This window comes from Scyliorhinus torazame, chromosome 27, assembly GCF_047496885.1.
Source record: "Scyliorhinus torazame isolate Kashiwa2021f chromosome 27, sScyTor2.1, whole genome shotgun sequence".
Classification (NCBI taxonomy): Eukaryota; Metazoa; Chordata; class Chondrichthyes; order Carcharhiniformes; family Scyliorhinidae; genus Scyliorhinus; species Scyliorhinus torazame.
This window is the reverse complement of record NC_092733.1, coordinates 3,199,614-3,226,281: the sequence shown is the minus strand read 5'-3', so window position 1 is coordinate 3,226,281 and position 26,668 is coordinate 3,199,614. Positions and strand designations below refer to the sequence as shown.

Sequence of the window (26,668 nt, the reverse complement as noted above, 5' to 3'; positions counted from 1 at the left end):
ATACTTGCTTGGTTGCTCTTACCCTTGTGCTTGTCGTCTCCAGCTGGCTTTTTGACATAGTACAGAGTATAGTATCGAACAAACCCCTGACGCTTCTCCAGGGGGAGCACCTTCCATTGCAGAGTGACGCCAGAGTGGGACATATTTAAAATTAAAATTGCGGGCCCAGCAAGAGGAACTGTGAAAAGATGAAAGAGAGTCTGCAAGGAGTAAAACAACAGATTAAACAACAGTTTAAAGTGCTGCAGTTCAGTGAGCACCGGATAATCAGAGATGGTTTAATGTTGATTTAGTTTGTTCAGTGAAACTTGAGATACACCAAATTGTGTGTGTGTGTGTGGGGTGGGGGGGGGGGGGGGGGCTGTAAGTGACATCACAGTAAAGCTCTGACCTGATTGGCTGATTGGGAATCTGTTAAATTTGAAACAAAATAATATTGCAAAAAAAAAAAAATCTAATTGATTAACTAGATAGTGGAGTAACTAAACCTGAGGGCAGAGATCGGTATTTAGCATTTAATTTTACAGTAAAACTCATCCAGTGTCAGGGCCAGATAGTTAATTGTAACTCAATCTAACAATAATTCAAGTGTTTATTTTAAATTAATTAATTAGTGCTTAAATGTCACTCAGCGGGGGGTGTGCTCCAACTGTGAGATGTGGCAGATCTGTGACGCTTCCAGCGTTCCGGTCGACTACATCTGCAGTAAGTGTAACCAATGGCAGCTCCTCACAGACCACGTGGTTCGGTTGGAGCAGCAATTGGATGCACTTAAGAGCATGCAGGTGGCAGAAAGCGTCATAGATAGGAGTTATATAAATGTGGTCACACTCAAGATGCAGGCAGAGAGATGGGTGACCACCAGAAGGGGCAGGCAGTCAGTGCAGGAATCCCCTGTGGTTGTCCCCCTCTCGAACAGGTATACCCCTTTGGACACTGTTGGGGGAATAGCCTATTAGGGGAAAACAGCAGCAGCCAGAGCAGTGGCACCACAGCTGGCTCTGATGTTCAGCAGGAAGGGTCAAATCGCAGAAGAGCAATAGTCTTGGGGGACTTTATAGTCAGGGGCACAGATAGGCGCTTCTGTGGACGTGAAAGAGACTCCAGGATGGTATGTTGCCTCCCTGGTGCCAGGATCCAGGATGTCTCCGAACGGGTAGAGGGCATCCTGAAGGGGAGGGCAAACAGGCAGAGGTCGTTGTACATATTGGTACTAACGACACCGGCAGGAAGGGGCATGTGGTCCTGCAGCAGGAATTCAGGGAACTAGGCAGAAAGTTAAAAGACAGGACCTCTAGGATTGTAATCTCGGGATTACTCCCTGTGCCACGTGCCAGTGAGGCTAGAAATAGGAAGATAGAGCAGCTAAACACGTGACTAAACAGCTGGTGTAGGAGGGAGGGTTTCTGTTAACTGGACCACTGGGAGCTCTTCCGGGGCAGGTGTGACCTGTATAAGAAGGATGGGTTGCTTCTAAACTGGAGAGGCATAAATATCCTGGCCGCGTGGTTTGCTAGTGTCACACGGGAGGGTTTAAACTAGTATGGCAGGGGGGTGGGTACTGGAGCAATAGGTCAGAAGGTGAAAAAATTGAGGGAGAACTAGGGAATCGGGCCAGTATGGCTCTGAGGAAGAGCAGTCAGGGAGATGTTGCTGAAAACAGCGGGACTGGTGGCCTGAAGTGCATATGTTTTAATGCAAGAAGTGTAACACGTAAGGCAGATGAACTTAGAGCTTGGATTAGTACTTGGAACTATGATGTTGTTGCCATTACAGAGACCTGGTTGAGGGAAGGATAGGATTGGCAGCTAAACCTTCCAGGATTCAGATGTTTCAGGCGGGATAGAGGGAGATGTAAAAGGGGAGGCGGAGTTGCGCTACTGGTTTGGGAGAATACCACAGCGGTACTGCGGGAGGACACCTCAGAGGGCAGCGAGGCTATATGGGTAGAGATCAGAAATAAGAAGGGTGCAGTCACAATGTTGGGGGTTTACTACAGGCCATCCAACAGCCAGCGGGAGATAGAGGAGCAGATAGGTAGACAGATTTTGGAAAGGAGTAAAAGCAACAGGGTTGTTGTGATGGGAGACTTTAACTTCCCCAATATTGACTGGGACTCACAGTGCTAGGGGCTTGGATGGGGCAGAGTTTGTAAGGAGCATCCAGGAGAACTTCTTAAAACATTATGTAGATAGTCCAACGAGGGAAGGGGCTGTACTGGACCTGGTATTGAGGAATGAGCCCGGCCAGGTGGTAGAAGTTTCAGTAGGAGAACATTTCAGGAACAGTGACCACAATTCAATAAATTTTAAAGTGCTGGTGGACAAGGATAAGAGTGGTCCTAGGGTGAATGTGCTATATTGAGGGAAGGCAATATAACAATATTAGGCGGGAACTGAAGAACCTAGATTGGGGGCGGTGTTTGAGGGTAAATCAACATCTGACATGTGGGAGGCTTTCAAATGCCAGTTGAAAGGAATTCAGGACCGGCATGTTCCTGTGAGGAAGAAGGATAAATACGTCAAATTTCAGGAACCTTGGATAACGAGAGATATTGTAGGCCTCGTCAAAAAGAAAAAGGAGGCATTTGTCAGGCTGAGAACAGACAAAGCCTGTGTGGAATATAAGGAAAGTAGGAAGGAACTTAAGGAGTCAGGAGGGCTAAAAGGGGTCACGAAAAGTCATTGGCAAATAGGGTTAAGGAAAATCCCAAGGCTTTTTACACGTACATAAAAAGCAAGAGGGTAGCCAGGGAAAGGGTTGGCCCACTGAAGGACAGGCGAGGGAATCTATATGAGGAGCCAGAGGAAATGGGCGAGGTACTAAATGAATACTTTGCATCAGTATTCACCAAAGAGAAGGAATTGGTGGATGTTGAGTCTGGAGAAGGGTGTGTAGATAGCCTGGGTCACATGAGATCCACAAAAACGAGGTGTTGGGCGTCTTGAAAAATATTAATGTAGATAAGTCCCCAGGGCCTGATGGGATCTACCCCAGAATACTGAAGGAAGCTAGAGAGGAAATTGCTGAGGCCTTGACAGAAATCTTTGGATCCTCACTGTCTTCAGGTGATGTCCCGGAGGACTGGAGGATAGCCAATGTTGTTCCTTCGTTTAAGAAGGGTAGCAAGGATAATCCAGGGAACTACAGGCCGGTGAGCCTTACTTCAGTGGTAGGGAAATTACTGGAGAGAATTCTTCGAGACAGGATCTACTCCCATTTGGAAGCAAATGGACGTATTAGTGAGAGGCAGCACGGTTTTCTGAAGGGGAGGTCGTGTCTCACTAACTCGATAGAGTTTTTCGAAGAGATCACAAAGATGATTGATGCAGATAGGGCAGAGGATGTTGTCTATATGGACTTCAGTAAGGCCATGGACAAGGTCCCTCATGGCAAACTGGTACAAAAGGTGAAGTCACACGGGACCAGGGGTGAGCTGGCAAGATGGATACAGAACTGGCGAGGTCATAGAAGGCAGATAATAGCAATGGAAGGGTGCTTTTCTGATTGGAGGGCTGTGACGAGCCTTGTTCCCCAGGGATCAGTGCTGGGACCTTTGCTGTTCGTAGTATATATAAATGATTTGGAGGAAAATGTAACTGGTCTGATTAGTAAGTTTGCAGACGACACAAAGGTTGGTGGAATAGCGGATAGCGTTGAAGACTGTCAGAAGATACAGCAGGATTTATACCGTTTGGAGACTTGGGCGGAGAGATGGCAGATGGAGTTTAATCCGGACAAATGTGAGGTAATGCATTTTGGAAGATCTAATGCAGGTAGGAAATATACAGTGAATGGTAGAACCCTCAAGAGTATTGATAGAGAGATCTAGGTGTACAGGTCCACAGGTCACTGAAAGGGGCAACACAGGTGGAGAAGGTAGTCAAGAAGGCATACGGCATGCTTGCCTTCATTGGCCGGGGCATTGAGTATAAAAATTGGAAAGTCATGTTGCAGCTGTATAGAACCTTAGTTAGGCCACACTTGGAGTATAGTGTTCAATTCTGGTCGCCACACTACCAGAAGGATGTGGAGGCTTTAGAGAGGGTACAAAAGAGATATACCAGGATGTTGTCTGGTATGGAGGGCATTAGCTATGAGGAGCGGTTGAATAAACTCGGTTTGTTCTCACTGGAACAACGGAGGTTGAGGGGCGACCTGATAGAGGTCTACAAAATTATGAGGGGCATAGACAGAGTGGATAGTCAGAGGCTTTTTCCCAGGGTAGAGGGATCAATTACTAGGGGGCATAGGTTTAAGGGGCAAGGTTTAGAGGAAATGTACGGGGCAAGTTTTTTCAGAGGGTAGCGGGTGCCTGGAGCTCGCTGCCGGAGGAGGTGGTGGAAGCAGGGACGATAGTGACGTTTAAGGGGCATCTTGACAAATACACGAATAGGATGGGAATAGAGGGATACGGACCCAGGAAGTGTAGAAGATTGTAGTTTAGTCGGGCAGCATGGTCGGCACAGGCTTGGAGGGCCGAAGGGCCTGTTCCTGTGCTGTACTTTTCTTTGTTCTTTAATCAAACTCGGAGCTCAGCTGCTCCAGGATCAGAAATAAGCATATGTCTGGATCCCGGCAACAGTTTGAAACTTCCCCCATAAGACATAGCAGCAGAATTAGGCCACTCGGCCCATCGAGTCTTCTCTACCATTCAATCAGGGCTGATATTTTTCTCATCCCCATTCTCCTGCCTTCTCCCCATAACCCCTGATCCCCTTATTAATCAAGAATCTATCTCTCTCTGTCTTAAGGACATTCAGTGATTTGGCCTCCACAGCCTTCTGCGGCAAAGAGTTCCACAGATTCACCACCCCCATGGCAATGTGTAAACACATTTCCCCAATCTCCCTGAGCACACTCTGAATTTGATGACCCTCATTACCGACCCCCTGGCCAGAATAATAGTGTTTACCCCCTCACTCTATCAAAACCTTTATAATCTTAAAACCACTGTTAAATCTTCTCTCAGAATCGGTATTTCGGGTCTCTTCCCATAACAGTCAGTCGGTATCATCCTTGTGAATCTGTAACATATGCTTGCTCACATTTTCATGTGCTGTCTATAATCGGATCAGAAAGCGGCATTCTTTCGGCAATAGCCAGTGTTCAGGAGTTGATTAATGAGGACACAGGGTGAGGAATAACACAGCATTTCCAGTACAGAAATAGGCCATGCCGCACAACTGCTCTGTGTTGTTTGTGTTCCACACGAGCCTCCTCTCACCTTTCATCATTTCACTCAAACTACATATCCCACTATTCCTTTCTCCCTCATTGTTTTGCCCCAAGGAGCAGCAATGGCCTTTCTAATGGTCATTGCCCCGTTCAGCATTCAACTGGAGTAGGAAGGGGAGGAAGGAGCGGGAGCAGGGGGATAAATGAGCACAGCATGTGGCAAGAGAATGCAGCAAACTCACTGTTACACACTCTCCCCTTGCCTGCCTGACCCACAGTAACTACTTTACTGGATTTAGTCATTTTTAATAATTTTTTAAAAAATTAACTTTTTTTAATGTGCAATGTAGCGTGGCCAATCCACCCACCCTGCACATAGAACATAGAACATAACAGCGCAGTACAGGCCCTTCGGCCCTCGATGTTGTGCCGACCTGTGAAACCACTCTAAAGCCCATCTACACTATTCCCTTATCGTCCATGGGTGAGATTCTCCGACCCCCTGCTGAGTGGGAGAATCGTCGGGGGCTGGCGTGAATCCCGCCCCTGCCGGTTGCCGAATTCTCCGGCACCGGATATTCGGAGGGGGCGGGAATCGCGCCCCGCCGGTTGGCCCCCCCCCCCCCCGCGATTCTCCGGCCCAGATGGGCCGAAGTCCCGCCGCTAAAATGCCTGTCCCGCCGGCGTAGATTAAACCACCTACCTTACCGGCGGGACAAGGTGGCGCGGGCGGGCTCCAGGGTCCTGGGGGGGGCGCGGGGCGATCTGGCCCTGGGGGGTGCCCCCACGGTGGCCTGGCCCGCGATTGGGGCCCACCGATCCGCGGGCGGGCCTGTGCCGTGGGGGCACTCTTTCCCTTCCATCTTCGCCACGGTCTCCACCATGGCGGAGGCGGAAGAAACTCCCTCCGCTGCGCATGCGCGGGAATGCCGTCAGCGGCCGCTAACGCTCCCTCGCATGCGCCGCCCGGAGATGTCATTTCCGCGCCAGCTGGCGGGGCACCAAAGGCCTTTTCCGCCAGCTGGCGGGGCGGAAATTCGTCCGGCGCGGGCCTAGCCCCTTAAGGCTGGGGCTCAGCCCCCAAAAATGCGGAACATTCCGCACCTTTGGGGCGGCGCGATGCCGAACTGATTTGCGCCGTTTTGGGCGCCAGTCGGCAGACATCGCGCCAATGCCGGAGAATTTTGCCCATATGTCTATCCAATGACCATTTGAATGCCCATCGTGTTGGCGAGTCCACTACTGTTGCAGACAGGGCATTCCACGCCCTTACTACTCTCTGAGTAAAGAACCTACCTCTGACATCTGTCTTATATCTATCTCCCCTCAATTTAAAGCTATGTCCCCTCATGCTAGACATCACCATCCGAGGAAAAACGCTCTCACTGTCCACCCTATCCAATCCTCTGATCATCTTGTATGCCTCAATTAAGTCACCTCTTAACCTTCTCTCTAACGAAAACAGCCTCAAGTCCTTTCCTCATAAGATCTTCCCTCCATACCAGGCAACATTCTGGTAAATCTCCTCTGCACCCTTTCCAATGCTTCCACATCCTTCCTATAATGCGGCGGCCAGAATTGCACGCAATACTCCAAATGCGGGCACACCAGAGTTTTGTACAGCTGCAACATGACCTCATGGCTCTGAAACTCAATTCCTCTACCAATAAAAGCTAACACACCGTACGCCTTCTTAACAACCTTCTCAACCTGGGTGGCAACTTTCAGGGATCTATGTACATGGACACCGAGATCTCTCTGCTCATCCACACTGCCAAGAATCTTACCATTAGCCCAGTACTCTGTCTTCCTGTTATTGGGTTGTGGGGGTGAGACTCACGCAGACACGGGTTGAATGTGCAAACTCCACACGGACAGTGACCTGGGATTGAACCTGGGTCCTCGGCGCCGTGAGGCAGCAGTGCTAACTGTGGTGATATGCCTGTGGATAATTTTACCTGTGTTCAGCAGTGTGACATCCAACCAGTAGGTGGCGGTACAGGTCTGCCATGCGGTCTTGAGATATCAGACTTGTGACATGGGAATCTGGTCAGAAGGTTGTACGGCGTTCATGAGGACAGTCACACACAAGGGAAGTTCCAGGAGAGTCTAATTTAACTCGATGATAACTTGGCCTGTGATGCACTATCAATTACGACGAGACGAGAGTAGAATGTAATCGAGGCTTTTTTACACAGAGATGTGTGGCCTCCTACAGCAGCTTACGAAATGGCTGCTGTTCGGAGAGCACACACATTTATACTCCACCTCCTGGGCGGAGCCAGCAGGCAGGGATCTACCCCCGTACCTGTAGTACAGGGGCCTTACTGTAATACCCATATATACAATATAATAATATAATACAACAGCGGTGACTACCACATTCACCCCCTGTTAAAAATGAGTCCAGCGGGGGGGGGGGGGGGGGGGGTGGAAAACTAGATACATACAGATTGGTTTTAAAATTACAGAGAAGATTACAAATTTAGACAATCAGGCGCCTTGATCTATCGTTGAGAGCGCCGCAGTGCTGGTGGCGACTCAGGTGTCGGCTTGGTCTTCAGTGACTCCGGGAGCGTGTCGAAATCCTCTTCAACCCCAGGTGGGAGCAAGGGGAGGACGGATTGTCCTGAAGCGGGGGCTGCGGTGGGGCGCCGGAGGAGGGGAGGGTGGCGGGAGACCCAGCTGGTGCCAGATCCCTGAGGGAGAGTGTGTCTTGGCGGCCGTCGGCGTACGCCACATAGGCGTACTGCGGGTTCGCATGGAGTAGCTGTACTCTCTCAACCAACGGGTCCGCCTTGTGGAGCCGCACGTGCTTGCGGAGGAGAACGGGTCCTGGAGCTGCCAGCCACGTTGGGAGCGAAACCCCGGAGGTGGACTTCCTGGGGAAGGCAAAGAGACATTCATGGGGGGTTTCGTTGGTCGCGGTGCACAGGAGCGACCGAATGGTGTGAAGTGCGTCGGGGAGGACCGCCTGCCAGCGGGAGGCCGGGAGATCTCTGGACCGTAGGGCCAGCTGGACGGCCCTCCAGACCGTCCCATTCTCCCGCTCCACCTGCCCGTTTCCCCTGGGGTTGTAGCTGGTCGTCCTGCTTGAGGCAATGCCCCTGTTGAGCAGGGACTGGCGCAGCTCCTCGCTCATAAATGACGATCCCTGGTCGCTGTGGACGTAGGCGGGGAAACCGAACAGAGCGAAGATGGTGTTGAGGGCTTTGATGATGGTGGCAGATGTCATATCGGGGCATGGGACGGCGAAGGGGAATCGGGAATACTCGTCGACCACATTAAGAAAGTACGTGTTGTGGTCGGTGGAGGGGAGGGGCCCTTTGTAGTCCACGCTGAGGCGTTCAAAGGGGTGGGAGGCCTTCACCAGGCGTGCACAGTCTGGCCGGTAGAAGTTCGGTTTACACTCCGCGCAGACCTGGCAATCTCTGGTGATAGCCCTGAGTTCCTCGATGGAGTAGGGCAGGTTGTGGGCCTTAATGAAGTGGTAAAAGCGGGTGACTCCTGGGTGATAGAGATCGTCGTGCAGGGTCCGGAGTCGGTCCATTTGTGCGCTGGCACATGTACCTCGGGACAGGGCATCGGGGGGCTTGTTGAGCTTACTGGGGCGATACAAAATCTCGTAATTGTAGGTGGAGAGCTCAATCCAACACCTCAAGATTTTATCGTTTTTGATCTTACCCCGCTGTGTGTTGTTAAACATGAAGGCAACAGACCGTTGGTCAGTGAGGAGAGTGAATCTCCTGCCGGCCAGGTAATGCCTCCAATGCCACACAGCTTCTACGATGGCTTGGGCCTCCTTTTCGACGGAGGAGTGCTGAATTTCGGAGGCATGGAGGGTGCGGGAAAAGAATGCCACGGGCCTGCCTGCCTGGTTGAGGGTGGCGGCCAGAGCGACGTCTGATGCATCGCTCTCGACTTGGAAGGGGAGCGTCTCGTCGACCGAGTGCATCGCGGCCTTGGCGATGTCGGCCTTGATACGGTTGTAGGCCTGGTGAGCCTCGGCCGTCAGTGGGAAAGCGGTGGATTGAATGAGTGGGCGGGCCTTGTCCGCATAGTTTGGGACCCACTGGTCGTAATACAAAAAGAACCCCAGGCATCGTTTGAGGGCCTTGGGGCAGTGGGGGAGGGGGAGTTCCATGAGGGGGCGCATGCGATCGGGGTCGGGCCCTAGAACTCCGTTCTGAATCACATAGCCGAGGATGGCTAATCGGTTCGTGCTGAACAATAGGTCTCCTTGTTGTAGGTTAGGTTGAGGAGTGTGGCGGTGTGGAGAAATTTGGAAAGGTTAGCGTCGTGGTCCTGCTGGTCGTGACTGCAGATGGTGACGTTGTCCAGGTACGGGAAAGTGGCCCGCAGCCCGTACCGGTCAACGATTCGGTTTATCGGCCGTTGGAAGACCGAGACTCCGTTGGTGACGTCGAAGTGAACCCTAAGGAAATGGTAAAGTCGGCCGTCTGCTTCGAACGCAGTGTATGGGCAGTCCGCCTTACGGATGGGGAGCTGGTGGTAGGCAGATTTCAGGTCCACTGTCGAGAAGACCCGGTACTGTGCAATCTGATTGACCATATCAGATATGCGTGGGAAGGGGTACGCATCGAGCTACATGTACCGATTGATGGTCTGATTGTAGTCAACGACCATTCTGTTTATCACCACTACAACTTGGGCTCTCCAGGAGCTGTTGCTGGCCTCGCTGATACCTTCCCGCAGCAGCCGCTGGATCTCAGACCTGATGAAGGTCCTATCCTGGGCGCTGTACTGTCTGCTCCTGGTGGCGACGGGTTTGCAATCCGGGGTGAGGTTTGCAAACATGGAAGGCGGGTCGACCTTAAGGGTCGCGAGGCCGCAAACAGTAAGGGGTGGTAAGGGCCCGCCAAATTTCAGGGTTAGGCTCTGGAGGTTGCACTTGAAGTCCAGGCCGAGTAGCAAGGCAGTGCAGAGGTTGGGGAGGACGTAGAGCCGGAAGCCGCTGAACTCTACGCCCTGGCGGTGAGGGTGGCGATGCAATATCCCCGGATCGCCACGGCGTGGGATCCGGAGGCCAGGGAGATTCTTTGGTTAGCGGGGTGTACTGCGAGGGAGCAGCGCCTTACCGTATCAGGATGGATGAAGCTCTCAGTGCTCCCAGAGTCCAGACCCTTTGTCGAAGTGGTCGCGAGGTTGTGCGGTCGAGATTGGTCGGTCGTGACCTAGGCGAGATGCGACTGGTCGTCGGCGGTTGCAGGCGATGAGCAGCCCAATGAGGTGCCCAGCGGGCAGTGGTCCTGAGGCGGGTAAGATGGCGGTGCCCACGGGCTGCACGTGTCATGGGGCAGGCAAGATAGCGGCGCCCTCGGGCCGCACGTGTCCTGGGGCAGGCAAGGTGGCGGCGCCCATTGGTTCTGAGGCAAGCAAGATGGCGGCGCTCACGGGCCGCACGTGTTGTGAGTGGAGCAAGATGGCGGCGCCCACGGGCCGCATGTGGTCTGAGGAGAGGAAGATGGTGGCACCCACTGGCCGCACGTGGGGGGTGGTGGGACAATAGCGGCGATTGAGCGGGCCTGGCACACTGCAGCGAAATGTCCCTTCTTGCCACAGGCCTTGCAGAGCGCTCTCCGTGCCGGGCAATGCTGCCGGGGGTATTTTGTCTGTCCGCAGAAGTAGCACTTGGGTCCCCCGGTGTTGGTTGGCATCCGCGCAGTGCAGGCGTGGGGTTGGCTAGGGGTGGTCGCTGATGGGGTCCACGATGGGGTGGCCGCTGGCGGGATCCACGATGCACAGGGGGGGTGGGCCATGCGATCTGGGGCATAAGCCTGTACGTTGCGTGAGGCGACCGTGAGCGAGAGCGCTAGTTTCTTGGTCACCGCGAGGTCAAGCATGGCCCCTTCTAAGAGGTGCTGGTGGATGTAGTTAGACCCTATGCCCGTAAAGAACGCGTCTCTCATGGTTTGAATGTTCAGTGGCCGAAACGGCCTGGCAGTCACAGTCTCTCACCAGGGCGAGCAGGGCACGCCAGAAATCTTCCACAGACTCACCGGGAAGTTGGTGCCGCGTTCATAGGAGGTGTTGGTCTGCTGAGCGTAATTCTCCTTCAGTAGCGCCAGGGCCTCTGCGTAGGTAGGCACGTCCTGGACGAGGGGAAAAACGATGGAGCTCAGCCGCGTGTACAGAATCTGGAGCTTCTGTGCTTCTGAGATTGGGTCTGACGCAGACCCGATGTATGCTTCAAAGCAAGCTAGCCAATGTTGGAAGTCCTATTTGGCGTTGTCTGCTTGAGGATGCAGCTGCAGGCGATCCGGCTTGATGCGGAGATCCATCTCTGAAAAATCTTTGTGTAATAAATTGATGCACTATCAATTACGACGAGGCAAGAGTAGAGAGTAATCGAGGCTTTATTACACAGAGATATGTGGCCTCCTACAGCAGCTGGCGAAATGGCTGCTGTTCAGAGAGCACACACATTTATACTCTGCCTACTGGGCGGAGCCAGCAGGCAGGGATCTACCCCCGTACCTGTAGTACAGGGGCCTTACCGTAATACCCATTTATACAATATAATACAACAGCGGTGACTACCACAGTCTGTATCTGATCGTTACCTTACCACGTGTACATTAAAACTTCCTAGTTCAAGGGCAGCACGGTGGCACAGTGGTTAGCACTGCTGCCTCACGGTGCCGAGGTCCCAGGTTCGATCCCGGCTCTGTGTCACTTTGTGGAGTTTGCACATTTTCCCCGTGTTTGCGTGGGTTTTGTCCCCACAACCTAAAGATGTGCAGGGTAGGTGGATTGGCCACGCTAAATTGTACCATAATTGGAAAAATTGGGTCCTCTAAATTTATAAAATAGATAAATAAATCCTAGTTCTGGCTAAGTCACCAGCAGTTCTGCAGAATCATGAAGACAAGATCAGGGAACATTAACCACTGTGCCAACTGCATTTATTCATGGCTGGTCAATGGCTCTGGCTTTTGATCTCCCCCACAGATGGAAATAATTTCAAAACATCCAGCCTACACAAGGAGCGGACGGAGCGGGGGGAGAGGGAGAGGCTGGTGGGGGAGATGGTGAGGGTAGATAGGAGGTATGCGGAGGTGCCCGAGGAAGGATTGTTGAGGAAGAGGCGCAGCCTCCAGGCCGAATTCGACCTGGTGACCACCAGGAAGGCAGAGGTGCAGTGGAAGAAGGCCCAAGGGGCGGTCTACGAGTATGGGGAAAAGGCAAGCCGGATGCTGGCGCATCAGCTTCGGAAGCGGGACGCAGCTAGGGAGATCGGGGGAGTCAAGGACAGGGGCGGGAGCGTGGTGCGGAGTGGGGTTGGCATCAATAGGGTCTTCAGGGACTTCTACAAGGAATTGTACCGATCCGAGCCCCCATGGGAGGAGGGAGGGATGGGCCATTTCCTGGACCAATTGAGGTTTCCAAAGGTGGAAGAGGGACTGGTGGCGGGACTGGGGGCCCCGATTGGGCTGGAGGAGCTGATCAAAGGGATAGGAAGCATGCAGGCGGGGAAGGCACCGGGGCCGGACGGTTTCCCGGTCGAGTTCTATAAAAAATATATGGACCTGTTGGGCCCGCTGTTAGTTAAGACCTTCAATGAGGCAAGGGAGGTGGGGGCTTTACCCCCGACGATGTCCCGGGCACTGATCTCCTTGATCCTGAAGTGGGACAAGGATCCCCTGCAATGTGGGTCTTACAGACCGATTTCCTTGCTAAATGTAGATGCCAAGGTGCTGGCGAAGGTCTTTAGCCTTGAGAATTGTGTGCCGCAGATCATCCATGAAGACCAGACGGGGTTTGTGAAGGGGAGACAGTTGAACGCGAATGTGCGGAGGCTTTTGAACGTTATCATGATGCCGGCGAGGGAGGGGGAGGCGGAGATAGTGGTGGCGATGGACGCTGAGAAAGCCTTCGATAGGGTAGAGTGGAGGTACCTGTGGGAGGTGCTGAAGAGGTTCGAGTTTGGGGAGGGGTTTGTCAGGTGGGTTAGGCTGTTGTATGAGGTCCCGATGGCGAGTGTGGCCACAAATAGGAGGAGGTCCGAGTACTTTCGGTTGCACCGAGGGACGAGACAGGGGTGTCCCCTGTCCCCCCTGCTCTTCGCACTGGCGATTGAACCCCTGGCTATGGCACTGAGAGAGTCAAAGAACTGGAGGGGGTTGGTGCGGGGTGGGGAGGAGCATAGGGTGTCACTTTATGCGGACGACCTGCTGCTGTATGTGGCGGACCCGGTGGGAGGAATGCCAGAGGTAATGAGGATCCTTAGGGAATTCGGGGACTTTTCAGGGTACAAGCTCAATATGGGGAAGCTGTTTGTAGTTCAGCTAGGGGACCAGGAGAGGGGGATCGGCGAGCTCCCACTAAAAAGGGCGGCGAGGAGTTTCAGATATTTGGGGTCCAGGTGGCCAGGAGCTGGGGGGCCCTGCATAGGCTTAACTTTACAAGGCTGGTGGAGCAAATGGAGGAGGAGTTCAAGAGGTGGGACGCGCTGCCGCTGTCCCTGGCGGGTAGGGTGAAGTCAATCAAAATGACGGTGCTCCCAAGGTTTTTGTTCCTGTTCCAGTGCCTCCCCGTGTTTATCCCGAAGGCTTTTTTCAGGTGGGTTAACAGGAGTATAATGGGGTTTGTGTGGGCGTGAGGGACTCCGAGGGTGAGAAGGGTGTTCCTGGAGCGGAGTAGAGATGGGGGGGGCTGGCGCTGCCCAACCTCTGTGGGTACTACTGGGCCGCCAATACGACAATGGTGCGCAAGTGGGTGATGGAGGGGGAGGGGGCTGCATGGAAGAGGCTGGAGATGGCGTCCTGTGTGGGTACGAGTCTGGGGGCACTGGCAACGGCGCCGCTGCCGCTCCCTCCAAGGAGGTATACCACGAGCCCGGTGGTGGTGGGGGCCCTCAAAATTTGGGGGCAGTGGAGGCGGCATAGGGGGGAAGTTAGGACCTCGGCGTGGACCCCATTACGGGGAACCACCGGTTCGCCCCAGGAAGAACAGGTGGAGGGTTTTCGGGGTGGCACAGGGCAGGGATACGAAAGTAGGGGGACCTGTTTGTGGACGGGAAGTTCGCGAGCTTGGGTGAGCTGGAGGAGAAGTACGGGCTCCCCCCGGGGAACACCTTCAGGTACTTACAGGTAAGGGCGTTTGCCAGACGGCAGGTGGTGGAATTCCCACGGCTACTGCCACACACAGTACAGGACAGGGTGCTCTCGGGGGGGTGGGTGGGAGTGGGGATGATCTCGGAAACTTACCAGGTGATGTAGGAGGAGGAGGAGGCCTCGGTGGTGGAGTTGAAAGGTAAGTGGGAGGAGGAGTTGGGAGAGGAGATCGAAGAGGGGACGTGGGCAGATGCCCTAGGGAGGGTGAACTCTTCCTCTTCGTGCGCGAGGCTCAGCCTCATACAGTTTAAGGTGTTGCACAGGGCACACATGACCGGGACAAGGATGAGCAGGTTCTTTGGGGGTGAGGACAGGTGTGTTAGGTGCTCAGGGAGCCCAGCAAATCACACCCATATGTTCTGGGCATGCCCAGCGCTGGAGGAATTTTGGAAGGGCGTAGCGAGGACAGTGTCGAGGGTGGTAGGATCCAGGGTCAAACCGGGCTGGGGGCTCGCAATATTTGGGGTGGCAGAGGAGCCGGGAGTGCAGGAGGAGAAAGAGGCCGGAATTCTGGCCTTTGCGTCCCTGGTAGCCCGGCGAAGGATTCTTCTTCAGTGGAAAGATACGAGGCCCCCAAGCGTGGAATCCTGGATCAGCGATATGGCAGGGTTCATTAAATTGGAGAGGGTGAAATTCGCCTTGAGAGGGTCGGTACAAGGGTTCTTTAGGCGGTGGCAACCGTTCTTAGACTTTCTGGCAGAACGATAGACATTGGTCAGTGGCAGCAGCAGCTCGGGGCCCCCCCCCCCGAGTTTACTTTATTTTTGTTTATGTTATTTACACTGGAGGGTCTGAGGGGGTGTATACACCTGTTGTCTTAAGTCGGGGTGTTAATGTTCATTTATTATTTAGGCACGGGGGGGGGAGGGGTTTGGGGGGTTGCTTTTTTAGATTGTGTTTTGTACTTAACCCTGTTGGGTTCTTTTCTTTCTCATTTTGTTATTGATATTTTATGAAAACCTTTAATAAAAATTATTTAAAAAAAAAAACATCCAGCCTATTAAATCCCTTCAGACTATAAAAGGTCACTTTCATGTCACTTATGCGGCACCAGGGCACAGTGGTTAGCACTGCTGCCTCACAGTGCCTGAACACTGGATGGCACGGTGGCACAGTGGCTAACACTGCTGCCTCACAGTGCCTGGACACTGGATGGCACGGTGGCACAGTGGCTAACACTGCTGCCTCACAGTGCCTGGACACTGGATGGCACGGTGGTAAGCACTGCTGCCTCATAGTGCTTGGGCGCTGGGCAGCACTGTGGCGCAGTGGTTAGCACTGTCACCTCACAGCGACAGGAGTTTGCACTTTCTCCCCGTGTCTGTGTGGGTTTCCTCCGGGTGCTCCGGTTTTCTCCCACAATCCAAAGATGTGCAGGCTAGGCGGATTGGCCATGATAAATTGCCCCTTTGTGTCCAGCGATTAGGTAGGGTTACGGGGATGGGGCAAATGGATTGGGCCGAATGGCCTCCTGAACTGGAGGGTTTCTATGATTTAAAGCAACATCCTGATAGTTGAGAAGATGAGCTCTCTCAGTAACAGACTGTGAGTAGACTTTCACTGACAGCAACAGGAACTTGTACCTCCTTCTTCTGCATATACCAGAGTGGAGACTGGACCCCCCAATCCTCCCTGATATCGAGCATACACAGAGATCTTGTACGGAAGCAAGGGATACAGAACGCCTGAAAAGAAAATAAGGTCATGAGGACTCCTGGAAATGGTTGTATCTGCTTACAAATAAATCAGGAACAAAGATTTGTGTTATAACTTCAGCACACACACCAATGATGGCAAGGACTCAGTTATACTGGAACCATTATTGTGTTGCTTCAGAGCACAGTCTTGTTTTGTACACCATGGGTTATGTATAGCGTAAAGCTCCCTCTACAGTCTCCCCATCAAACACTCCCAGGACAGGTACAGCACGGGGTTAGATACAGAGTAAAGCTCCCTCTACAGTCTCCCCATCAAACACTCCCAGGACAGGTACAGCACGGGGTTAGATACAGAGTAAAGCTCCCTCGACACTGTCCCCATCAAACACACCCAGGACAGGTACAGCACGGGGTTAGATACAGAGTAAAGCTCCCTCTACAGTCTCCCCATCAAACACTCCCAGGACAGGTACAGCACGGGGTTAGATACAGAGTAAAGCTCCCTCTACATTGTCCCCATCAAACACCCCCAGGACAGATACAGCACGGGGTGAGATACAGAGTAAAGCTCCCTCTACATTGTCCCCATCAAACACCCCCAGGACAGGTACAGCACGGGGTTAAATACAGTGTAAAGCTCCCTCTACACTGTCCCTATCAAACACTCCCAGGACAGATACAGCACGGGGTGAGATACAGAGTAAAGCTCCCTCTACACTGTCCCAATCAAACACTCCCAGGACAGGTACAGCACGGGGTTAGATACAGAGTAAAGCTCCCTCTACACTGTCCCCATCAAACACTCCCAGGACAGGTACAGCACGGGGTTAAATACAGTGTAAAGCTCCCTCAGCACTGTCCCCATCAAACACTCCCAGGACAGGTACAGCACGGGGTTAGATACAGAGTAAAGCTCCCTCTACACTGTCCCCATCAAACACTCCCAGAACAGGTACAGCACGGGGTTAGATACAGTGTAAAGCTCCCTCCACAATGTCCCCATCAAACACCCCCAGGACAGGTATAGCACGGGGTGAGATACAGAGTAAAGCTCCCTCAACACTGTCCCCATCAAACACTCCCAGGACAGGTACAGCACGGGGTTAGATACAGTGTAAAGCTCCCTCTACACTGTCCCCATCAAACACTCCCAGGACAGGTACAGCACGGGGTTAAATACAGTGTAAAGCTCCCTCTACACTGTCCCCATCAAACACCCCCAGGACTGGTACAGCACGGGGTGAGATACAGAGTAAAGCTCCCTCTACACTGTCCCCATCACACACTCCCAGGACAGGTACAGCACGGGGTTAGATACAAAGTAAAGCTCCCTCTACACTGTCCCCATCAAACACTCCCAGGACAGGTACAGCACGGGGTGTGATACAGAGTAAAGCTCCCTCTACACTGTCCCCATCAAACACTCCCAGGACAGGTACAGCACGGGGTTAGATACAGAGTAAAGCTCCCTCTACACTGACTTCATCAAAAACTCCCAGAACAGGTACAGCACGGGGTTAGATACAGTGTAAAGCTCCCTCCACCATGTCCCCATCAAACACCCCCAGGACAGGTACAGCACGGGGTGAGATACAGAGTAAAGCTCCCTCTACACTGTCCCCATCAAACACTCCCAGGACAGGTACAGCACGGGGTTAGATACAGTGTAAAGCTCCCTCTACACTGTCCCCATCAAACACCCCCAGGACAGGTACAGCACGGGGTGAGATACAGAGTAAAGCTCCCTCTACACTGTCCCCATCAAACACTCCCAGGACAGGTACAGCACGGGATTAGATACAGAGTAAAGCTCCCTCTACACTGTCCCCATCAAACACTCCCAGGACAGGCACAGCACGGGGTTAGATACAGTGTAAAGCTCCCTCTACACTGTCCCCATCAAACACCCCCAGGACAGAGACAGCACGGGGTGAGATACAGAGTAAAGCTCCCTCTACACTGCCCCCATCAAACACTCCCAGGACAGTTACAGCACGGGGTGAGATACAGAGTAAAGCTCCCTCAACACTGTCCCCATCAAACACTCCCAGGACAGGTACAGCACGGGGTTAGATACAGTGTAAAGCTCCCTCTACACTGTCCCCATCAAACACTCCCAGGACAGGTACAGCACGGGGTTAAATACAGTGTAAAGCTCCCTCTACACTGTCCCCATCAAACACCCCCAGGACTGGTACAGCACGGGGTGAGATACAGAGTAAAGCTCCCTCTACACTGTCCCCATCACACACTCCCAGGACAGGTACAGCACGGGGTTAGATACAAAGTAAAGCTCCCTCTACACTGTCCCCATCAAACACTCCCAGGACAGGCACAGCACGGGGTTAGATACAGTGTAAAGCTCCCTCTACACTGTCCCCATCAAACACCCCCAGGACAGAGACAGCACGGGGTGAGATACAGAGTAAAGCTCCCTCTACACTGCCCCCATCAAACACTCCCAGGACAGTTACAGCACGGGGTGAGATACAGAGTAAAGCTCCCTCAACACTGTCCCCATCAAACACTCCCAGGACAGGTACAGCACGGGGTTAGATACAGTGTAAAGCTCCCTCTACACTGTCCCCATCAAACACTCCCAGGACAGGTACAGCACGGGGTTAAATACAGTGTAAAGCTCCCTCTACACTGTCCCCATCAAACACCCCCAGGACTGGTACAGCACGGGGTGAGATACAGAGTAAAGCTCCCTCTACACTGTCCCCATCACACACTCCCAGGACAGGTACAGCACGGGGTTAGATACAAAGTAAAGCTCCCTCTACACTGTCCCCATCAAACACTCCCAGGACAGGTACAGCACGGGGTGTGATAAAGAGTAAAGCTCCCTCTACACTGTCCCCATCAAACCCTCCCAGGACAGGTACAGCACGGGGTTAGATACAGAGTAAAGCTCCCTCTACACTGACTTCATCAAACACTCCCAGAACAGGTACAGCACGGGGTTAGATACAGTGTCAAGCTCCCTCCACCATGTCCCCATCAAACACCCCCAGGACAGGTACAGCACGGGGTGAGATACAGAGTAAAGCTCCCTCTACACTGTCCCCATCAAACACTCCCAGGACAGGTACAGCACGGGGTTAGATACAGTGTAAAGCTCCCTCTACACTGTCCCCATCAAACACCCCCAGGACAGGTACAGCACGGGGTGAGATACAGAGTAAAGCTCCCTCTACACTGTCCCCATCAAACACTCCCAGGACAGGTACAGCACGGGATTAGATACAGAGTAAAGCTCCCTCTACACTGTCCCCATCAAACACTCCCAGGACAGGTACAGCACGGGGTTAGATACAGTGTAAAGCTCCCTCTACACTGTCCCCATCAAACACCCCCAGGACAGGGACAGCACGGGGTGAGATACAGAGTAAAGCTCCCTCTACACTGCGCCCATCAAACACTCCCAGGACAGTTACAGCACGGGGTGAGATACAGAGTAAAGCTCCCTCTACACTGTCCCCATCAAACACTCCCTGGACCAAAGCAGCACATTATACACTATCTGCCAGGTTAGAGCTGAATCATCAGCAGTTTTGTGCTGTGGTTCTTTGCCTGCAGATACTGAACTGAAATCGATGAACTCATTTCACATCTTTACTTCTATTTTGGTCTGGGCTTGCCTGAACGTCTATAATCTGGCGTTTGCTCTATTTCCAACCCAAGACCTACCATCTGTCCAAGTTACATAGGCAGTGGCTGCTGATATCTTTTTCCAGTCAGGTACATATTGTGAATTCATCCTATTCCATTCCACCACAAACCCGTCAGGTGTTGTGTTGGCCGGTGGCTCCCAAGATACCAGTACCGAGCGGTTTGCACTGTTAACTGTCACATTGAATGGTGCTGGATGATCTGAACAAAACACAAGCAATACCAAGAATAAGTTCATTTTCAAGTCTCACATCCTGTGCTCTTACGAGGTGTCTGGGTCAGTTCCATGGTGCTCCTCACCCTCTAAAACATCAGCTGAGTAACACAATGGAGCAACCCAGTGAGGGGCAATAATGTACCGGGGATGGAGGGGGTGGGGGTGGGAGAGAAGATGATGGTAAGTAAGCAAATTATTGTTGGGGGGGGTTTGAGGGGTTCCTTTCTGACATCGCACAGTTTAATCAGCACTGAAAACTCACATAGCAAATATGGATCAACTTGAATTGCCAACACTGACCCCAAACTGTACCTATCTAAACTACACTGTCCCCAAACTGCCCATGTACCTATATAAACAACACTGACCCCAAACTGCCCATGTACTTATATAGACAACACTGTCCCCAAACTGCCCATGTACCTATATAAACAACACTGTCCCAAACTGCCCATGTACCTATATAAACAACACTGACCCCAAACTGCCCATGTACTTATATAGACAACACTGTCCCCAAACTGCCCATGTACCTAGATAAACAACACTGTCCCAAACTGCCCATGTACCTATCTAAACTACACTGTCCCCAAACTGCCCATGTACCTATATAAACAACACTGACCCCAAACTGCCCATGTACTTATATAGACAACACTGTCCCCAAACTGCCCATGTACCTATATAAACAACACTGTCCCAAACTGCCCATGTACCTATATAAACAACACTGACCCAAAACTGCCCATGTACCTATATAAACAACACTGTCCCGAAACTGCCCATGTACCTATATAAACAACACTGTCCCCAAACTGCCCATGTACCTATATAAACAACACTGACCCCAAACTGCCCATGTACTTATATAAACAACACAGTCCCCAAACTGCCCATGTACCTATATAAACAACACTATCCCCAAACTGCCCATGTACTTATATAAACAACACAGTCCCCAAACTGCCCATGTACCTATATAAACAACACTGACCCCAAACTGCTCATGTACCTATATAAACAACACTGTCCCCAAACTGCCCATGTACTTATATAAACAACACTGTCCCTAAACTGCCCATGTACTTATATAAACAACACTGTCCCCAAACTGCCCATGTACTTACATAAACAACACTGTCCCTAAACTGCTCATGTACTTATATATGCAACACTGTCCCCAAACTGCCCATGTACCTATATAAACAACACTGTCCCCAAACTGCCCATGTACTTATATAAACAACACTGTCCCCAAACTGCCCATGTACTTATATAAACAACACAGTCCCCAAACTGCCCATGTACCTATATAAACAACACTGACCCCAAACTGCCCATGTACTTATATAGACAACACTGTCCCCAAACTGCCCATGTACCTATATAAACAACACTGACCCAAAACTGCCCATGTACCTATATAAACAACACTGTCCCGAAACTGCCCATGTACCTATATAAACAACACTGTCCCCAAACTGCCCATGTACCTATATAAACAACACTGACCCCAAACTGCCCATGTACTTATATAAACAACACAGTCCCCAAACTTCCCATGTACCTATATAAACAACACTATCCCCAAACTGCCCATGTACTTATATAAACAACACAGTCCCCAAACTGCCCATGTACCTATATAAACAACACTGTCCCTAAACTGCCCATGTACTTATATAAACAACACTGTCCCCAAACTGCCCATGTACTTACATAAACAACACTGTCCCTAAACTGCTCATGTACTTATATATGCAACACTGTCCCCAAACTGCCCATGTACCTATATAAACAACACTGTCCCCAAACTGCCCATGTACTTATATAAACAACACTGTCCCCAAACTGCCCATGTACTTATATAAACAACACAGTCCCCAAACTGCCCATGTACCTATATAAACAACACTGTCCCCAAACTGCCCATGTACCTATATAAACAACACTGTCCCCAAACTGCCCATGTACCTATATAAACAACACTGTCCCGAAACTGCCCATGTACCTATATAAACAACACTGTCCCCAAACTGCCCATGTACCTATATAAACAACACTGACCCCAAACTGCCCATGTACTTATATAAACAACACAGTCCCCAAACTGCCCATGTACCTATATAAACAACACTATCCCCAAACTGCCCATGTACTTATATAAACAACACAGTCCCCAAACTGCCCATGTACCTATATAAACAACACTGACCCCAAACTGCTCATGTACCTATATAAACAACACTGTCCCCAAACTGCCCATGTACTTATATAAACAACACTGTCCCTAAACTGCCCATGTACTTATATAAACAACACTGTCCCCAAACTGCCCATGTACTTACATAAACAACACTGTCCCTAAACTGCTCATGTACTTATATATGCAACACTGTCCCCAAACTGCCCATGTACCTATATAAACAACACTGTCCCCAAACTGCCCATGTACTTATATAAACAACACTGTCCCCAAACTGCCCATGTACTTATATAAACAACACAGTCCCCAAACTGCCCATGTACCTATATAAACAACACTGACCCCAAACTGCCCATGTACTTATATAGACAACACTGTCCCCAAACTGCCCATGTACCTATATAAACAACACTGACCCAAAACTGCCCATGTACCTATATAAACAACACTGTCCCGAAACTGCCCATGTACCTATATAAACAACACTGTCCCCAAACTGCCCATGTACCTATATAAACAACACTGACCCCAAACTGCCCATGTACTTATATAAACAACACAGTCCCCAAACTGCCCATGTACCTATATAAACAACACTATCCCCAAACTGCCCATGTACTCATATAAACAACACAGTCCCCAAACTGCCCATGTACCTATATAAACAACACTGACCCCAAACTGCTCATGTACCTATATAAACAACACTGTCCCCAAACTGCCCATGTACTTATATAAACAACACTGTCCCTAAACTGCCCATGTACTTATATAAACAACACTGTCCCCAAACTGCCCATGTACTTACATAAACAACACTGTCCCTAAACTGCTCATGTACTTATATATGCAACACTGTCCCCAAACTGCCCATGTACCTATATAAACAACACTGTCCCCAAACTGCCCATGTACTTATATAAACAACACTGTCCCCAAACTGCCCATGTACTTATATAAACAACACAGTCCCCAAACTGCCCATGTACCTATATAAACAACACTGTCCCCAAACTGCCCATGTACCTATATAAACAACACTGTCCCCAAACTGCCCATGTACCTATATAAACAACACTGTCCCCAAACTGCCCATGTACTTATATAAACAACACTGTCCCCAAACTGCCCATGTACCTATATAAACAACACTGTCCCCAAACTGCCCATGTACTTATATAAACAACACTGTCCCCAAACTGCCCATGTACCTATATAAACAACACTGACCCCAAACTGCCCATGTACCGATATAAACAACACTGTCCCCAAACTGCCCATGTTCTTATATAAACAACACTGTCCCAAAACTGCCCATGTACCTATATAAACAACACTGTCCCCAAACTGCCGATGTACTTATATAAACAACACTGTCCCCAAACTGCCCATGTACCTATATAAACAACACTGACCCCAAACTGCCCATGTACTTATATAAACAACACTGACCCCAAACTGCCCATGTACCTATATAAACAACACTGTCCCCAAACTGCCCATGTACTTATATAAACAACACTGTCCCCAAACTGCCCATGTACTTATATAAACAACACTGTCCCAAACTGCCCATGTACCTATATAAACAACATTGTCCCCAAACTGCCCATGTACTTATATAAACAACACTGTCCCCAAACTGCCCATGTACCTATATAAACAACACTGACCCCAAACTGCCCATGTACTTATATAAACAACACAGTCCCCAAACTGCCCATGTACCTATATAAACAACACTATCCCTAAACTGCCCATGTACTTATATAAACAACACAGTCCCCAAACTGCCCATGTACCTATATAAACAACACTGACCCCAAACTGCTCATGTACCTATATAAACAACACTGTCCCCAAACTGCCCATGTACTTATATAAACAACACTGTCCCTAAACTGCCCATGTACTTATATAAACAACACTGTCCCCAAACTGCCCATGTACTTACATAAACAACACTGTCCCTAAACTGCTCATGTACTTATATATGCAACACTGTCCCCAAACTGCCCATGTACCTATATAAACAACACTGTCCCCAAACTGCCCATGTACTTATATAAACAACACTGTCCCCAAACTGCCCATGTACTTACATAAACAACACTGTCCCTAAACTGCTCATGTACTTATATATGCAACACTGTCCCCAAACTGCCCATGTACCTATATAAACAACACTGTCCCCAAACTGCCCATGTACTTATATAAACAACACTGTCCCCAAACTGCCCATGTACTTATATAAACAACACAGTCCCCAAACTGCCCATGTACCTATATAAACAACACTGTCCCCAAACTGCCCATGTACCTATATAAACAACACTGTCCCCAAACTGCCCATGTACCTATATAAACAACACTGTCCCCAAACTGCCCATGTACTTATATAAACAACACTGTCCCCAAACTGCCCATGTACCTATATAAACAACACTGTCCCCAAACTGCCCATGTACTTATATAAACAACACTGTCCCCAAACTGCCCATGTACCTATATAAACAACACTGACCCCAAACTGCCCATGTACCGATATAAACAACACTGTCCCCAAACTGCCCATGTTCTTATATAAACAACACTGTCCCAAAACTGCCCATGTACCTATATAAACAACACTGTCCCCAAACTGCCGATGTACTTATATAAACAACACTGTCCCCAAACTGCCCATGTACCTATATAAACAACACTGACCCCAAACTGCCCATGTACTTATATAAACAACACTGACCCCAAACTGCCCATGTACCTATATAAACAACACTGTCCCCAAACTGCCCATGTACTTATATAAACAACACTGTCCCCAAACTGCCCATGTACTTATATAAACAACACTGTCCCAAACTGCCCATGTACCTATATAAACAACATTGTCCCCAAACTGCCCATGTACTTATATAAACAACACTGTCCCCAAACTGCCCATGTACCTATATAAACAACACTGTCCCAAACTGCCCATGTACCTATATAAACAACACTGTCCCCAAACTGCCCATGTACTTACATAAACAACACTGTCCCTAAACTGCTCATGTACTTATATATGCAACACTGTCCCCAAACTGCCCATGTACCTATATAAACAACACTGTCCCCAAACTGCCCATGTACTTATATAAACAACACTGTCCCCAAACTGCCCATGTACTTATATAAACAACACAGTCCCCAAACTGCCCATGTACCTATATAAACAACACTGTCCCCAAACTGCCCATGTACCTATATAAACAACACTGTCCCCAAACTGCCCATGTACCTATATAAACAACACTGTCCCCAAACTGCCCATGTACTTATATAAACAACACTGTCCCCAAACTGCCCATGTACCTATATAAACAACACTGTCCCCAAACTGCCCATGTACTTATATAAACAACACTGTCCCCAAACTGCCCATGTACCTATATAAACAACACTGACCCCAAACTGCCCATGTACCGATATAAACAACACTGTCCCCAAACTGCCCATGTTCTTATATAAACAACACTGTCCCAAAACTGCCCATGTACCTATATAAACAACACTGTCCCCAAACTGCCGATGTACTTATATAAACAACACTGTCCCCAAACTGCCCATGTACCTATATAAACAACACTGACCCCAAACTGCCCATGTACTTATATAAACAACACTGACCCCAAACTGCCCATGTACCTATATAAACAACACTGTCCCCAAACTGCCCATGTACTTATATAAACAACACTGTCCCCAAACTGCCCATGTACCTATATAAACAACATTGTCCCCAAACTGCCCATGTACTTATATAAACAACACTGTCCCCAAACTGCCCATGTACCTATATAAACAACACTGTCCCAAACTGCCCATGTACCTATATAAACAACAATGTCCCCAAACTGCCCATGTACCTATATAAACAACACTGTCCCCAAACTGCCCATGTAGTTATATAAACAACACTGTCCCCAAACTGCCCATGTACCTATATAAACAACACTGTCCCAAACTACCCATGTACCTATATAAACAACACTGTCCCCAAACTGCCCATGTACCTATATAAACAACACTGTCCCCAAACTGCCCATGTACCTATATAAACAACACTGTCCCCAAACTGCCCATGTACTTCTATAAACAACACTGTCCCAAACTGCCCATGTACCTATATAAACAACACTGACCCCAAACTGCCCATGTACCTATATAAACAACACTGTCCCCAAACTGCCCATGTACTTATATAAACAACACTGTCCCCAAACTGCCCATGTACTTATATAAACAACACTGTCCCAAACTGCCCATGTACCTATATAAACAACATTGTCCCCAAACTGCCCATGTACTTATATAAACAACACTGTCCCCAAACTGCCCATGTACCTATATAAACAACAATGTCCCCAAACTGCCCATGCACCTATATAAACAACACTGTCCCCAAACTGCCCATGTACTTATATAAACAACACTGTCCCCAAACTGCCCATGTACCTATATAAACAACACTGTCCCAAACTGCCCATGTACCTATATAAACAACAATGTCCCCAAACTGCCCATGTACCTATATAAACAACACTGTCCCCAAACT

General features: G+C 50.0%; 1 protein-coding gene and 1 long non-coding RNA gene across 6 annotated transcripts in view; one reads left to right on the top strand and one right to left on the bottom strand.

Moving 5' to 3' along the window:
• Window positions 1–26,668, top strand: part of LOC140403128 (uncharacterized) — a 437,756-nt gene that overhangs the window by 33,230 nt on the left and 377,858 nt on the right. The window lies entirely within an intron of this gene.
• Window positions 1–26,668, bottom strand: part of LOC140403125 (interleukin-12 receptor subunit beta-2-like) — a 182,832-nt gene that overhangs the window by 16,847 nt on the left and 139,317 nt on the right. For all 5 annotated transcript variants that reach the window (XM_072490770.1, XM_072490771.1, XM_072490772.1 and 2 more), the window contains 3 exons: window positions 19,667–19,849; window positions 15,899–16,000; window positions 23–178 (listed from right to left, as the gene is read on the bottom strand). In XM_072490770.1, coding sequence (XP_072346871.1) covers window positions 23–178; window positions 15,899–16,000; window positions 19,667–19,849 — 441 coding nt within the window. The remainder of the gene's footprint in view (window positions 1–22; window positions 179–15,898; window positions 16,001–19,666; window positions 19,850–26,668) is intronic.